The following is a 17051-nucleotide window of genomic DNA, read 5'->3' as shown; positions in this document are numbered from 1 at the left end:
TGGGCTTACAAAAATAATTGACTGTCAAAGGCATATTCTTTTAAAAAGTTTAATTAGACATGTTTACAATGGAAATACTGGCATGGATGATTTTAAAAATACATACAATATGACTAGGAGAGTATATGCTACCTTGGGTGAATAGTACACATATTGATCATGGGTAGCTATTTTGCAAGTGACAACAAGGGCTTCAGATTTGTTAGATATTTGATGTCAAAATTCAAGGTTATCGGGAAGTATTAGGCCAATTATCAGTTCCTAAAGTGCATCTCAGTACCAAGAACATCAAAAGCCATGAGGCAGTTTCTGCAGCTACTGCAAATGGTCTCCTGGGTTCTGTAAGAATAATCTCATTCCAGTCAGCAGATGTAACAGTGTAAGCTCCAAATATATGGTTTTCCCCAAATTTGGGGGAAGAGAAAATTGAGAAGAACTTGCCCTTTTTCTTCCTGCTCAGTATATCATTTGGCTTCCTCTTCCAGTTAACCAGGAATAAATACAAAATAAATATATTGGTTAAATGTAAGTTAAGATTTAAGAATAAGGGGAATGTAGAAGTGATCTTTCCTTTACTTTAAAACTTCAAATTTAAGCGTCATCTTCTAAGAACCTCTATCGCGTGGTGACATCATTTGAAAGCCCTCTCCTTTCATAACAAATTTCTTATGATCTCTCTGTTCAAGTGTTCTTCCATTGCTTACTATGCTTTACTTTATCCTTTAAGAATAGCATTAGAGGTCAGGTGCGGTGGCTCACACCTATGAGCCCAGCATTTTGGGAGGCTGAGGCAGATCACTGAGGTCAGGAGTTCGAGACCAGCCTGGCCAACATGGTGAAACCCCATCTCTACTAAAATACAAAAATTAGCTGGGCATGGTGGTGCATGCCTGTAATCCCAGCTACTCAGGAGGCTGAGGCAGGAAAATTGCTTGAATTCGGGAGGCGGAGGTTGCAGTGAGTTGAGATTGCACCACTGCTCTCCAGCCTGGGCAACAGAGTGAGACTCCATCTCAAAAAAAAAAAAAAGGAAAAAAGAATAACATTAAAGAGGGTCAGCTTTTATGTATATTTTAAACCTATAATTTTTACTCATTTATAGTCATTCTTTATCTCTTTTTTTGTTTGTGTTTTATCTAACTAATTAAAATTTAAATATAGGGACTAGATCTTCTCTTCCTGTTTTCCTTTTCTTAATCCCAGATGCTGTAACAAAGTACAAATTGTAGCAGCAATTTGAATAAATAACAAATGAGTTCATTCATGAAAGAAAACTATGGTATGAAATACATTATTGAAATAAAAGTATTTTTTCCTACACCATAATCTACATTATCTCCTCACTCCAATGAAGATAATTTAAAATAAATTTTAATATTTTTTTCTTTTTAGGTAAGCCCCTCTATATAACTTTAGTGCTTTAGCAAATAGTCCTCTTGGATGTTAGCTGGGTTGTTAAGGTATAGGAGATCAAAAAGGCATATTATTAATTCCAGTGTCTTCTTTACCATGTGAGCTACTCTAAGATTTCATGTATTAAAATGGTCCCAAAGTAGATTTACATATAGTTTCTTGAAAAGATGGATTTGTTAACATCTCCTTAGTCTGAGTCTCTATGTCCAGAGCAAGCCTACCCTTGCTAAATTTGGTTTGTTTTAGGCCTTTCCTTCACCCATTTAGCTGCTTATATTTACATTCTTATATACATGTATTCATGTATACATGCTTTCATTCCTACAATGCTTCTGATTTCATATGGCACCCAACTTTCCTGTTCTGTGTTAATAACAAAAGTTTATATGACACCACCACAGAAACTCAAATATGTAACAAAAGCATACAGAATGCTTTTTCAGTTTCTATTTCAGAAGAAAATACTCATAACAATAAAAATAGTTAATGTGTTTGACATAAATTGATATAAAGTGGGTGTAGAAGTTGGTATGAACAATAAGGCCTTAATAGAGAGATAATTAACCTTGATAGTATATGAAAAAACAAATGCTGGATTATAGAGCATCTAAAGGATATTGGTAGCTACATGAATGCACAAACACTTTTCTATCTAGTTTTGCTTTTGGAAATATATTGATATTCTACATAATAAAAAAATTAAATGTACAGGCTGGGGGAAATGAAAACTGAAAGAAATAAACAAATTATATAACTAGATTTAAAAATAAAAAATGAACACAAATAATTTTAAACCCAGTACATTATATACCCTCTTTCTAAGGGTAAACACAAAACAAACTACACACAGATTTTGAGTTCTTTTTAGTGAGCTTGTATGTCATAGTGATATGGGTAGAACAATTCTGAACCCACATGATAAGTACTGTAGGACTGAAGAAATGAATAAATGTGTTGATATTATTGGGTTCTTACTGTGCAAAGAAATGTGCAGAATGTAGGAAAGCAATAAAGAACCCTGTGGGGTTGGATTGGAATCAGAAATGTATGTGTGTATGTATGAGTGTGTGTGTATACACATATACATACATATGTATACATATTTGGATTTATACACACACACACACATACATATACACATACACATATACATATGATCCAGAAGCAATGATATTCCAGTAGCAGTGAGCATACCAAGCACCCAAATCTTGGTTTCTAAATATCATCCCTCATTAAAAGGAACCAGAGCTTCTTGGAGAAATAGTTGATTCCAGGGCAGGGGCAGAGAAGGTATATGGCGAGTCAGGAACATCATCATATGGTGACAAAGTAATAAAATCCTGGCCGGGCGCGGTGGCTCAAGCCTGTAATCCCAGCACTTTGGGAGGCCGAGACGGGCGGATCATGAGGTCAGGAGATCGAGACCGTCCTGGCTAACACGGTGAAACCCCGTCTCTACTAAAAATACAAAAAAAAAAAAAAACTAGCCAGGCGAGGTGGCGGGCGCCTATAGTCCCAGCTACTCGGGAGGCTGAGGCAGGAGAATGGCGTAAACCCAGGAGGCAGAGCTTGCAGTGAGCTGAGATCCGGCCACTGCACTCCAGTCCAGGCGACAGAGCCAGACTCCGCCTCAAAAAAAAAAAAAAAAAAAAAAAAAGTAATAAAATCCTTTTTTTTTTTTTTTTTTTTTAAAAAAAAGGAGGCATATCTATAGGACACAAGGACAACCTGAAGGGGCTCCCACTGGCCAAATCTTAGACAATTTGAGTAACAACATAAATAAGAAAATACACCAGGCACAGTGGCTCATGCCTATAATCCCAGCACTTTGCGGGGCCAAGACGGCCAGATAGCTTGAGCTCATGAGTTCAACACCAGCCTGGGCAACATGGCATAACCTCATCTCTACTAGAAATGCAAAAATCAGCTGGGCGTGGTGGCACATGCCTGTATTCCCAGCTACTTGGGAGGCTGAGGTAGGAGGATTGCTTGAGCCTGGGAGGCAGAGGTTGCAGTGAGCTGAGTTCGTGTCACTGAATTCTAGCCTGGGTGACAGAATGAGACCTTTTCTCAAAAATAAATTAAATTAAATTAAATTAAATTAATGGGTTATAACTCATTGAATAAAATAGGAACCTGTGCCCTCATCCTGATGAAAATTGGATAAACAAGGAAACAAATAAATAGAGAATAAGGTAGGGCTCTTCCTTATAGCAGAATGTCAACTGACAAATGTGAAGGAGTGGTAGATTTAGAAAATTAGTATTTTGCAAACAGCATAGTAAAGATTGGTTCAGGCAAAAATTATAAATGGTTGCTAAATCTTGGAGGCAAATTTTGATATTTACAAGTGTTTTGCTCCTTATTAGTTGCAAGAGGGAAAATAGCAACTATATAGTAGAGAAACTGGATGATCAAAATTAACATCACCATCGAGGAATAGATGGACATTATATAACTCCACAGAGGATATCCCTATAACATAATGTCACTTTTTTTTGAAATGAGGTTGCTATGCTGCCGGGCTGATCTTGAACCCCTGGGTTCAAGCAGTCCTCCCACCTTAGCCTCCTGTGTAGCTGGGATTACAGGCATGCACCACTGCACCCAAGCCATAATGTCACTTTAAAAATATTCTCGATGGAGGTGCATATCTTGAGTCATGAGGAAACATCAAAGAAACCCAAATTGAGGAAAATTCTCTAAACTAAATGACCTATATTCATTAAAAATGTCTATGTCATAAAAGACCAAAAAAAACCCCTGAGAAAAGGTTCCAGATAATAGAACACTAAAGAGAAATAATTAAGTGCAATACATGGTCCTGGTCTGGATCCTGTATTGGAAGAAAGTAAATGTGATAAAGGACATTACTAGGATGGTCAACACAATATGATTAAAGTATTGCATCTACTAATTGCCTTGTAGTTACATAAAAGGATAGGCTTGTTTTTAGTAAATACACACTAGAATATTAAAGAGATAAAAGGCCATGATGTATGCATGCAACATACGCTCAAATTTAGAAAAGCAGATTATATAGATAAATGGATAGAAAAACCAATATGGCAATATATTAAAAATTTATAAATCCAGGTAAAGGTATACAGGAATTCTCTTATTCTTACAACTTTTCTATATGTTAAGAAAACGCAACTTGTTAAAATATAGGAACATGTTTAGACTCACCAATACCAAAAGTACAAAACAAGTTGAGGCAGCATTTTTATCTATCAAATTTGAGCAAAGTTGATGTGTTTATTTTTAGTGATAACACCCATACTCAAACACAGTAACATTGATACTTTTGAACTCTTGATTATGGAAGGCTAAGATGCTGTTATCATTTTTGATAAGCAGTTTACTGAGATGTACTGAGTTATTCCAGTAATTCCTCTACAAAAAACACAAAAGTTAGCCGGGCATGGTGGTGCACACCTGTAGTCCCAGCTACTCAGGAGGCTGAGGTGGGAGGATGGCGGAGGTTGTAGTGAGCTGAGATCACACACACCACTGGACTCCAGCCTGGGTGATTGAGCCAAACCTTGTCTCAGAAAGGGTGGTGGGGAAGGAATGTTTTAATTGTAAGTAAAAATGCAGGTTATTGTTTTAAAATACAACTATATCAAATACATCTATAACTATCTAAATCTGTCTTCATAAGAAATAGTACATGAGATTATGACAAATGATTGATTGTGTTTAGATGGTAAATCTACCCAGTTTTATTTATTTCTACTTTTCTTTATTTTCTCTAAGCTTTTTTATAAATTTGATTTTATAATATGGGAAACTAATGATATGCTGCACTTTGATATTCTTATTTTTCATAAGGTTTATTTAACTTGTTCTTAAATTCATTTAAAGATGTGTTGAAGGCTGTATCTTCTGCTGCAATTGCTGAGGTTGGGCGTGACAATAAGGAAATTCAGGATGCTATAGCTATGGAGGGAGCGATTCCTCCTCTGGTGGCTCTTTTTAAAGGGAAACAAATTAGTGTCCAAATGAAAGGTGCAATGGCTGTGGAATCACTTGCAAGTCACAACCCTCTTATACAGAAAGCATTTCTGGAAAAATCGTTAACTAAATATCTTTTAAAACTCCTAAAGGTAGGAATTTTATGATTCCTGGTCATTTTTCTTAGATGATGTATTCTATTTTGAATTGTTAAGTGAATAGAAAAACTAAACCAATTCTAGAATAAACATTTTATAAAATACACATTCCTAAAGTGTTCAATAAATATTCACTGAATTAATGAAATATTTTTTAAAATAGGCATTTCAAATAGATGTTAAGGAACAAGGAGCCATTGCACTTTGGGCCTTGGCAGGACAAACACTAAAACAACAAAAATACATGGCAGAACAGATTGGATACAGCTTTATAATTAATATGCTTTTGTCACCATCAGCTAAAATGCAGTATGTTGGTAAGTTATTTTTCCTTATTTTATTTTTATTTTTTAGAGACAGGATCCTGCTCTGTTGCACAGCCTGGCGTGCAGTGGCACAATATCTTTTTTTTTTTTTTTTTTTTTTTTTTGAGATGGAGTCTCACTCTGTCACCCAGGCTGGAGTGCAGTGGCCGGATCTCAGCTCACTGCAAGCTCCGCCTCCTGGGTCTACACCATTCTCCTGCCTCAGCCTCCCGAGTTGCTGGGATTACAGGCGCCCGCCACCTCACCCGGCTAGTTTTTTGTATTTTTTTAGTAGAGATGGGATTTCACCGTGTTAGCCAGGCTGGTCTCGATCTCCTGACCTCGTGATCTGCCTGTCTCGGCCTCCCAAAGTGCTGGGACTACAGGCTTGAGCCACCGCACCCGGCCTCAGTGGCACAATTATAGCTCACTGCAGCCTCAAACCCCTGGGCTCAAGTGATCCTCCTGCCTCAGCCTCCCAAGTAGCTGGGATTACAAGTGTGAACCACTGTGTCCTCTGCGTAATGTAGAACAGGGCACTGGAGTATCATACATGTATCTTGCTTTTCTTTATCAGGAGGTGAAGCTGTCATAGCTCTAAGTAAGGACAGCAGGATGCATCAAAATCAAATATGTGAAGGGAATGGAATTGCACCATTGGTTCGCTTACTAAGAATTAGTACGATTGCTGAAGGCACACTTCTCAGTGTCATCAGAGCAGTGGGATCCATTTGTATTGGTTTGTATACTTATTCTCAATTTCTTAAATATCTGTAAGAACAAGAACAGGTTGGGCAGAGAAATGGAAGTTAATCTCTCTTCCTCTATATCCCCACTGTTTGAGCCCTAAATGGTATTTAATGTATCAAAGACTATTACAACTTTTTAAATTTGTGTAAGAACTTGGTCAGTACAAGTGGTGTAATTAAGAATTTTATATCAGTCTTGCTCTTGAACAATGGCTAGAGAGGAAAATTAGGACAATAAGCCTTGGCTATTTTGACTGAAAGCAATCTCTTTTTTAAGTTTAAGAGAAAAATAGTTCTTTTGAATCTCAAGAACTATATGTTTTTGAAGATATAGAAGAGTTTCTAATGCTGGGGCACATTCTTGAATGTCTCTATAATGATCATTTGTTTATATAACATCGAATTCATTGCAAAGGAATCGACATTTTGGGGTTCCTGAGAAAATGTGGAACTGTCAGTTGTGACCCTCCAAAAGTTAAAAGTTGGGTTCTTGCTGACCTTGATGAATGCAGGATGCTGACTGTAGACTGCTTCTTGCAAACAAGAGGAAAAATCTTTATTTCTAGATCACTGAATTTCCTCAAAATTAGTCCAGCTGAATGAGGAATAATAGTAATTGATTCTCACATTATTTTCTCTTTGCTTGCCAAAAGTTTCTTGCAGAAACTCCTTCACAATTCCAAGATAATCAGCCAGAGAAGATGTTTCTTTTTTTGGCCAGAGACTCTGACATAGTTATTTCTAAAGTTCTAGTAAATGATAATATATATGCAAGGTTGCCTGATATACACACACACACACATTATCAAATTTCTTCTCATTAGTTCATTTCAAAGCTGTCCACATCAGCTCTGTGTGTGTGTGTGTGTTTGTGTGTATGTGTGTGTGTGGTGGGGGTGGGGGGGGGGCTTGTGAGGACAAAGGTGTTCTTTTTTCCTTCAGACTTCCCTAGATACAATATGTCGGTGACTTCTCTTCATTGTTCACTGAGAGGCTCAATCTTATATTTAACCCATTTATTTAGAGTTAACCCATTTATATAAACACACTGTGTATTTATTGTGACATTTAATATTGGCAAAAGAACAGAATTAAAATTCTTTGTCCATGTTCACTAGAAAGAAATGAGTTTCTCAACAGGAAATTGCAAGGATTGGGGGAAAAAAAAGAGAGAGAGAGAGAGAGTTGAGTTTCTCTGGTGAGATTAGATCCGCAATTTAAAGTAGTATGTTATAAAGAGACATAGTAAGATTATCTTGTTAGCGTGTATAATTTAAGAAACCTAGAAATTTTAACTTGGTGATTTACTCTAGTCATTTTTGTAGAAGTAAACTTTTTATAGAAAACAATATTACTATGAACTTAAGTACATCACACATAGTATTTCTTCAATAAATGATAGCTATTATTATTCCTTGATAGTATAACATTTCTAATTTCCTTTGTTTTGTGACTTTTAGGAAGTCATTCACAATTCTAATAAGCTCTCCGTGTTTATTCACTTTGTCTTTTAAAAAATTAATTCAGGACTATTAAAATAGTGTCAATATAGCATACCCTTTTGTAATTTACTAACTGTATCACCTTAGAACACTTTGTCAACCAAAAAATATCAAGCTATGTTTGACTTTACCATTTATAAGATGGAAAAAAATATTACCTCATTGGTGTGGACCCTTACAGGTGTAGCCCATACAAGCAATCCTGTCAGTCAACAGTTTGTTGTAGATGAAAATGCCTTTCCAGTACTTATCCAACTACTAAGAAATCACCCTTCTCCTAACATTAAGGTATTTATAAAGGTTTACATTGTTTTCTGATATGGTAAACATTAACAGAAATATAATTTTAAGAAAATTTTGTGTCTTTATTCAAGTTCATAAACATAAAAATGTTTAATCTTTTAAACTAAATCCTATTTTTCTTGGAGAAATAAGCCAAAATAAAAATAAACAAAATCCTAGAAGTTTTAAACAAAAAGCTTGCTTCAAACCATAAGATACTAGTAAATTTTGTTAAAATAGGGTTTCTCCAAATATGACAAGAAAATCTTATGTTTTTACTCTTCAAGTAAGTTTTTTTCCTTCGATATTTGATTATTTATTCACAAAAGTTCTTTTCTACCTCCCCAGACATCAGTTGCTAAAACTGGGCGGGGATAATGGAAATGTGTGACTTATATGGGAATATTTCTCAAATATTAGTGAATCTTGTCAGTACTACACTTCAAACCAGCCCTGCCTTCTGCCAAGCAGCCTCTGTTGGCTGGAGGTAATAGTTTTCTCAAGGCTGGACATTACAAAGAATTACTGTGAGTTGTTGAAGAGTCATTCAGTCTTCCGTTTACTTCTACCAAAATGCCTTTAATAAAATGACATTTATATCTATTCAAATACTTTTACCCAGGCTTTAGAAATTTGGGACATCTATAGATGGCCAGGCAAGAAATTGTAACAGCAAAAAAAATTTTATTTTCAAAATTTGGTATGCATGCTACTGGAGATGAGAAAATAGAAATAACATAGAAATATCTCAGTAAATAGCACTGTTTCTTTCTTTTTTTCTTTTCCTTTTCTTTCTTTTTTTTTTTTTTTTTTTGAGACAGAATCTCGCTCTGTTGCCCAGGCTGTAGTACAGTGGCACCATCTCAGCTCACTGCAACCTCCCAGGTTCAAGTGATTCTCCTGCCTCAGTCTCCTGAGTAGCTGGGATTATAGGTATGCACCACAACGCTTGGCTAATTTTTGTATTTTTGTAGAGATGGGGTTTCACCATGTTGGCCAGGCTGGTCTTGAATTCCTGACCTCAAGTGATCTGCCCGCCTCGGCCTCCCAAAGTGCTGGGATTGTAGGTGTGAGCCACTGCACCCAGGCTGTCTCTTTTTTTAATCTTTATTTATTTATTTATTTATTTATAATTGAGATGGGGTCTCTCACTGTCAATCAGGCTAGAGTGCAGTAGTGCAATCTTGGCTCACTGCAGCCTCAGCCTCCCAGTCTGCAGTGATCCTCCCACCTCAGCCTCCTGAGTAGCTGTGACTAAAGGAGTACACCACCATGCCTGGTTAATTTTTTAAATTTTTGTTGGAGATGAAGTTTCACCATTTTGCCCAGGCTGTTCTCGAATTCCCAGGCTCAAGAGATCCTCCACCTTGGCCTCCAAAGTGATGGGATTACAGGTGTGAGCCACTGCACCCAGGCTGTTTATTTTTTTAATCTTTGTTTATTTAATTTTTTTTTTAATTGAGATGAGGTCTCTCACTATCAGTCAGGCTAGAGTGCAGTAGTGCAATCTTGGCTCACTGCAGCCTCTGCCTCCCAGTCTACAGTGATCCTCTACCTCAGCCTCCTGAGTAGCTGTGACTAAAGGAGTGCGCCACCGTGCCTGGTTAATTTTTTGTATTTTTGTTGGAGATGGAGTTTCACCATTTTGCCCAGGCTGTTCTTGAACTCCTGGGCTCAAGAGATCCTCCACCTTGGCCTCCAAAGTGATGGGATTACAGGCATGAACCACCACATCTGGTGCATTCTTTTAACAAATGTGTGTGTTATCATAAAAAATGTATCCATCTATATTTCAGTATATATTTTCAATGAGTTTTGAAACTTGTTTAAATAGAACATAAACACATTTCAATACTTTTTCTCAAAAGATTCTATAATGGACAAAACATTTCACAATAATTCAATAATCATACTTTTCAAATTCATGATGTTTTTCATAGAAATGCACAGTATAGCACTTTAAAAACTTCTCTACTGAGTCCCAATAATATGCAAGGTTCATCTTCCTAATGGGCTTCAGAATGTACATTAAATGGTTCCAGAACTAGAGGAGGAAAAAATAGTAGTACTATTCCTTAGTACTACTCCCCCAAGCTTTGTTTAAATTAATAAGTGCTGCAGGCTGGGTGCTTTGGCTCACACCTGTAATCCCAGCACTTTAGGAGGCCATGAGGTGGGTAGATCATGAAGTCAGGAGTTTGAGACCAGCTTGGCCAACATGGTAAAGCCCTATCTCTACTAAAGATACAAAAGATTAGCTGGGTATGGTGGTGCATGCCTGTAATCCCAGCTACTCGGGAGGCTGGGGCAGGAGAATTGCTTGAACCCAGGAGGTGGAAGTTGCAGTGAACTGATATCATGCCATTGTACTGCAGCCTGGGCGACAGAGAAAGACTTCATCTAAAAAACAAACAAAAAACAAAACAAAAAAGGTACTGCATTAAAGCCTTACAACTCAATGGTCAGTAGTTAACAAGCAGTTCAAAATAGCTTTTTAATCCACGTCAAAAAATTAAAAGAACATTTTTTTTAAATATGGAAGGGATACAACTATGCACTTAGGCTAATACCTCCTTACAAGCTCTGCTGGCCCTTGTTCCCTTCTCCAGTGCCCTCAAATGGAGCTCTGTGGTTGGTCCCTGAACACAGAAAGGATATTTTCTCAGCTATTAAAAATTATGAGGGAGTTGTAAGTGCAGTTCTTTCACTAGTAAGAACTGGAATCAATGGATTATATTTTAGCAGATTTTATAGTGTCTTTCCACAATGTATTCTATATAAATGCCTGCACAATGAAATGTGTAATTTCATAAAGCATAATTGAAAAGTAATTTTTGAAAACCACATGTTTAGGTTGAAGTGGCATTTTCCTTGGCATGCATTGTCCTAGGGAATGATGTGTTACAGAAAGACTTACACGAAAATGAAGGATTTGAGTATGCTGATGTCCTTTATCTTCTTCACTCAACAGAAAAGGTAATACCTTTACAAAATATTGAGGCTCATTTTGAAAAAAATTGTTTTTATACCACATCCTCAAATTATCATCAAGTCTTCTTCATGACAATATTCAATGTATTATTTAAGAAAAGACATGTAAAAAGATCTCTTTGTAGGTCATTAGTTTGTAATGATGTAATAATACAGCTCCATATCTTTCTGAGTCGTCCCATTTCATCGTTGAAATGCAGTAATTTTAATGTTTGGTGATGAGTCAAAAAACAAATCTCTTATGTCTCAAATCAAATCCGTAAAATAATTTTATGCCCTTTCAGCCCTCAGTCATTCACTTATCCAATACGCTAAAGTGGTGCTTCCCAAACTATTTGTGATGAAGAAATAGCTTTTTCCCAGCAATCTATTATGGAAGGATAATTTTTTTAACTTAAAAAATTTTGAAATAATCTTAGACTTTCCAAAAATTTGTAAAACCAGTATTCTGGTATATCCTTCATTTAGTTTTCCCAGATGTCAACTAGAACATTAACATTGATACAATACTATTAACTAATTTGCAGACTTTATTTAAATGTTGCCAGTTTTCTCGGCAATGTCCTTTTTTTTGGTTTTGTTTTTATATTTTTTTAATTTAAAAAATTATTTTTATTTTTTTCAGTGTCTACTTTTTGTTCCAGAATCTAATCCAGGGTCTCACATTGCATCTAAATGTCTTGTCTCTTTAGCCTCCAGTTTGTGAAACTCAGCCCTTCTTTGTTTTTCATGATTTTGACATTTTTGATGAATCCAGGCCAGTTATTTTATAGAATATCCCTCAATTTGACCATGATGTTTTCCCCTAATTAAATTGAAGTTACACCTTTTGGCAAGAATTTCACAGAAGTGATGTGGTCTTCTTTACTCACCTTCCTAGTACATCATACCATGAGGTATATAATGTTGATGTATCTTACGGGTAATGTTAACTTTGATTACTTGGTTAAAATGGGGTCTGCCATATTTCTTCACTCACTGTTTTTCCTTTTGTAGTTAATAAGTATCTTAAGGTGAGACACTTTGAGATTATGCAAATATTTTGTTTTGCATCATACTTTTGCTCACCAATCTTAGCATCCATTGATGCAACAATAATAAATGTAACATTTGCCTAAGGGCAATTTAAAAAATTCCCTTCTTCCTTCTGCATTTATTAGTTGGTAGTCAACTATAAAGAAGATTTGTTTCTTTTCAATGTTTATTCTCAGTTTTGTAATCCCACTGTTAATGATTTTGTGGACTGTCAGTGGTCCACGGGCCACACTTTCAATAGCATTACCCTAATGAAATGAGAGCTATTTTCTACAGGGCATTTCAAAACCAGGAAGAAAATTGCCAACGATGTTTCTCTCAGTTCCGTAAGATTTTAGAGGGATCAAGGAGGGTCAGGAGGTAGGTGGGAATGAAGTCTTTTTTTTTTTATTATTATAAAATTTTACTCTGTTGTGGTACACAAAAAGAGAAGTGCTGCTATAAAAATATGGGAAATACTTTGGGAGGTCGAGGTGGGCAGATCACTTGAGATCAGGAGTTCGAAACCAGCCTTGCCAATGTGGTGAAATCCCATCTCTACTAAAGAGACAAAAATTAGCCAGGCGTGGTGGCACATGCCTGTAGTCCCAGCTACTTGGGAGGCTGAGGCAGGAGAATCACTTGAACCCGGGATGTGGAGGTTGCAGTGAACCGAGATTGCACCACTGCAGTCCAGCCTGGGCAACAGAGCTAGACTCTGTCTCAAAAAAAAAGAATATATATATATGGAAACTAATAGGGTGAGGACACTAAATGAATGACTGACTCTCTAAGTCACCTTTTGCCCCTCTGCTCTGTTCCTTCTAGATTTTACTCCCATTACCTTACTCCTCATGTGCACCCTTCTTCTCCCTTTTATTACACATTCCACTCTCAAGTGTTCTGCCTTCCCTCCCAGTTTGTTACCACTTGCTTCACTCTCTGGACCCTGCATTTGGCTTATAATAGATACGTTATTGTGCATCAGTTCTACACATGGTAGGGAATCTTAGAGAACTAGAAGGTTTAAGTATAAACCAAAGGATTTATCTGGACTTGGCTAAAGCTTTTAATTCTAACAATCATCACAAGGCAAGTTAAAAGTCCTCTAGGGTTTCTTGTACTATATTTTGCCTCAAACTACCTATCCTGCCGAGGCAATTACTGCTCTTAGGGCTTTAGAGTACTAAACAACTGTGGTCCTTCGTTAAACCTATAGTGGGGGACTTCAGATTACACAGACGTGTTGTAGAAGTTAAAGGGGAGGGAGGGATGTTCAGCAACTAAATATGTCACTGAATGAATAGCTATCTTATGGATAATGACAGGAATGTAATAAAAATTAAGTCAGGAACCCAGGTTCTTGTAACTCCTAGCCATACTGATATTGTCTACCTGGAGATGCAATAGGTTATGTGTTGTTTTAAAATTAGAATTTAACTATTTTCATGCTACCAAACTAGAATAATATATGAAATGGACCATTGAGATTGATTTTCACAAGCCACATAAAATTAGTCACATTAATGTAGTTACTATTATTCTATCTTTTTAACTAACTCAAATATGTGGGCTAATTATGAATATACTTTTGAAGAGATGTTAGTGAGCATAATTAATAGGTACTCTTTTCCCATTCATAAATCAGTGGGTATAAAGTGAAAATAAGTAACCAGTGGGTATAACCACCCTGGTAGATAGGTAAATGAAAATATATATGACGTAAAGAGTTTAAGACAGTTGACATTGGGGGAAAAAAGTATGGAAAAATATGTCTTTCCTCGAGGATTAATTTTTAGCCCTCTGAACTGGGAATAGCCAACTTGGTTCTTGTCCTGTATCTTATACTAGCTGGCAACTATGGGATTCGTTTTGAAACATTAATAGCCACTTTATAATCTAAACTATTTATTGTAGACTTCCACAGTGATACTGCAGGAGTGAACCCTACATGGAAAAGAAATGGAAATTGGTCAAGTCTTAGCATATTTCACTTCACTCTATCTGACCTTGATACACAAAGCATGCCCCTTTGGTTCATTTCCCATTGCCACTCTTTCCTACTTGGCTCTAGGTTCTGTTCTGCTGTCTGTTAATCCACCCTTTGACTATGACTGAGACCTACTTTCTCAAGCCTTTGACTGTACCTAATACTTTTCTTTTCGCCTATTGCTAGGTGACTGGGTTTTTTGTGTATGTGATTTTTATTATGGAAAATTTCAAATATATAAAAATGACCGGGTAGCATAATGAACCTAAATGTTCCCACCTAGCTTCAGCAGTCATCATCTCATGGCCAGTCTTATTTCATCTATACATCCACTCACTTCTACTAAATTATTTTTGATGCAAATTTCAAGCATCATATAATTTTATCTGTAAATATTTCAGTGTGTACATGCAGCACTTTAATATTATGATTAATAATGGCAGAAGAAAATTCAGGGCTGGGTGTGGTGGTTCATGTCTGTAATCCCAGCACTTTGGGAGGCCAAGCCGAGCAGACACCTTGAGCTCAGGAGTTCAATACCAGACTGGGCAACACAGCAAAACCCTGTCTCTATAAAAAAATATAGAAAATTAGCCAGGTGTGGTGGCACACACCTTTGGTCTTAGCTACCTGGAAGGCTGAAGTGGGAGCACTGCTTGAGCCTGGGAGGTGGAAATTGCAGTGAGCCAAGATCACGCCACTGCACTCTAGCCTGGGTGACAGAGGGAGACTTTGTCTCAAAAAAAAAAAAAAAAAAAAGAAAAGAAAATTCACTAAGATTAATGAGTTCTTTCTGTGTGTCCTACATTGTTCAAATAACATAATAATACAATATATTAAATTATTTTAATATTAAAATAAGATTTAGTAATAAGATTTTATCTTTTGAATCTTTCTGGAAGGTTTACCATACTTATATATCTCTGGCAAGCAGACTAATTCTACAGAAGAAACTAGGTTTTGCTATTTGCCTAGCCTCAGAATGTTAAAATGTGATTCTTCAGAATACATTATTTTTCTTCTATTCTTCCTTAAAATATAGTACAATGGAATTTTACGAATGAATTTAAGAGATGATATGGAATACCCAACAATGTACGGAATGCAATAGATAACATGCTATACAAGGGAAGTTTTGATTTATCAACTCTACTTTGAAATGTTGAAAGTTATAACATTCTGGAGTAACTCTGTTATCTCTTTTCCCTAGTAATGGCATATTTTACTCCCAGTGATAAGAATGCAATATATTTTAATAAGCAAGAATTCAAAGTCTATTATGTTGAGTAACATGATAAATGAAGTTCATTATAATGCATGTTTCTCCTATTTTTAGGATATTTGCTTAAGAGCAGGCTATGCATTAACACTTTTTGCCTTCAATAATCGCTTTCAACAATACTTAATATTGGAAAGTGGAATAATGACCATATCTATTTTTGAACCTTTTCTTGAATCAACAGTTGAAACTGAGAAGGCAATGGCAGCATTTCAGGTATAAAATTGAGATTAATTAACACCTCAAATTAATAAATATGTCATTTTGTGAAAACTTGAAAATTACAATGATTTGGAGACCCAGAAAAATGTTTATTTGTAAAAATTTAGTATTTTGCACATAAGCCCCTTCTACCTCATAAAAACTCTATTATCTTGAGGATTTCTTCATTAATATAGAATTTTACAAGTTACAAGACACTTACTGATGCCTTTATACCTCATCTGATATTTATAACAAGCCTGTAAGGTTGACAATTAGGTAGTACTATTTTCATCACCCCCATATTAAAAGGAAACAGGTAGAAAAACATGTTAGCATCCAAGACAGGTTTTCTAACTGCAAATCTTTAGTTGATCACACTGATCTTTCAACCTAGTAACAACTGTATGTATCTGTGAAGTTTTATTCTCTCTCTTCATTTTCTATCCTGTGCCCTTTAAGAGAAGTGTTTTCTATGAACCCATATGAAAGAGTGCAAAAGTTGCAAACATTGTAGGAAGAATAATAGTACCCCCTATGATCACTGCTATGACCAGACAGGGACAAATACTCTTAACTCTCCCCACCACCACATGCTGCTTCTATTGAATCCTCTAAACACTCCCTTTACCCTTCTAAGAAGTATCAAAAGAATTAAAAAAATAAAAAATTACGAACGTGTAATTAGAGAAGCTGAGTAGAAAATGTCTACAGATTCTCTGCTTCTTTTCTGTTTTCAGATTGTTGTATTGGCTAAAGTCATTAGAGATGTGGACCATATTACTTTGTCTGCAAGAGGTGTTACTATTTTAGTTGATAGTCTGTATTCAGTTCAGACTTCTACTATTGTCTTGACAGGTAAGAAATGACTAGAAGTTAATTTTAGCCACATAAAACTATTTCCAAAAACAGTTTATGGTACTCTGAATAATAATAAAATAATACACCTGATACTCTGCCACAAGTTTAAAGAATGAACTTATGTTTATCTACATGGAACTCCACAGCAAGTCTACACGAAACAATGGATGTCTACTCTGTACCCCAAATAGAAGCTGAGTAACTCTGAGCACAGACTTTTTGCTTTCCTAATTACTTTTTCAAACCTTTAACTTTTTTTCCAGGATATAAGTGTGAATTCAACTATGAACTACCAACAGCAAAATCAAAAAACTGATTTATAATAGTGGTGGCAGATTTACACAGATGT

General features: G+C 36.1%; 1 protein-coding gene across 1 annotated transcript in view; it reads left to right on the top strand.

The window, feature by feature from the left end:
* ANKAR (ankyrin and armadillo repeat containing) overlaps positions 1 to 17051 on the top strand; it is a 72031-nt gene that overhangs the window by 47562 nt on the left and 7418 nt on the right. The window contains exons 13-19 of the mRNA XM_030916098.1: positions 5281 to 5522; positions 5692 to 5845; positions 6411 to 6572; positions 8266 to 8372; positions 11220 to 11342; positions 15698 to 15856; positions 16582 to 16699. Of these exons, the coding sequence (XP_030771958.1) occupies positions 5281 to 5522; positions 5692 to 5845; positions 6411 to 6572; positions 8266 to 8372; positions 11220 to 11342; positions 15698 to 15856; positions 16582 to 16699 (1065 nt within the window). The remainder of the gene's footprint in view (positions 1 to 5280; positions 5523 to 5691; positions 5846 to 6410; positions 6573 to 8265; positions 8373 to 11219; positions 11343 to 15697; positions 15857 to 16581; positions 16700 to 17051) is intronic.

This window comes from Rhinopithecus roxellana, chromosome 14 (genome assembly GCF_007565055.1).
Source record: "Rhinopithecus roxellana isolate Shanxi Qingling chromosome 14, ASM756505v1, whole genome shotgun sequence".
NCBI lineage: Eukaryota > Metazoa > Chordata > Mammalia > Primates > Cercopithecidae > Rhinopithecus > Rhinopithecus roxellana.
The sequence above is the reverse complement of the archived record's forward strand: the minus strand, read 5'-3'. Positions and strand labels throughout refer to the sequence as shown.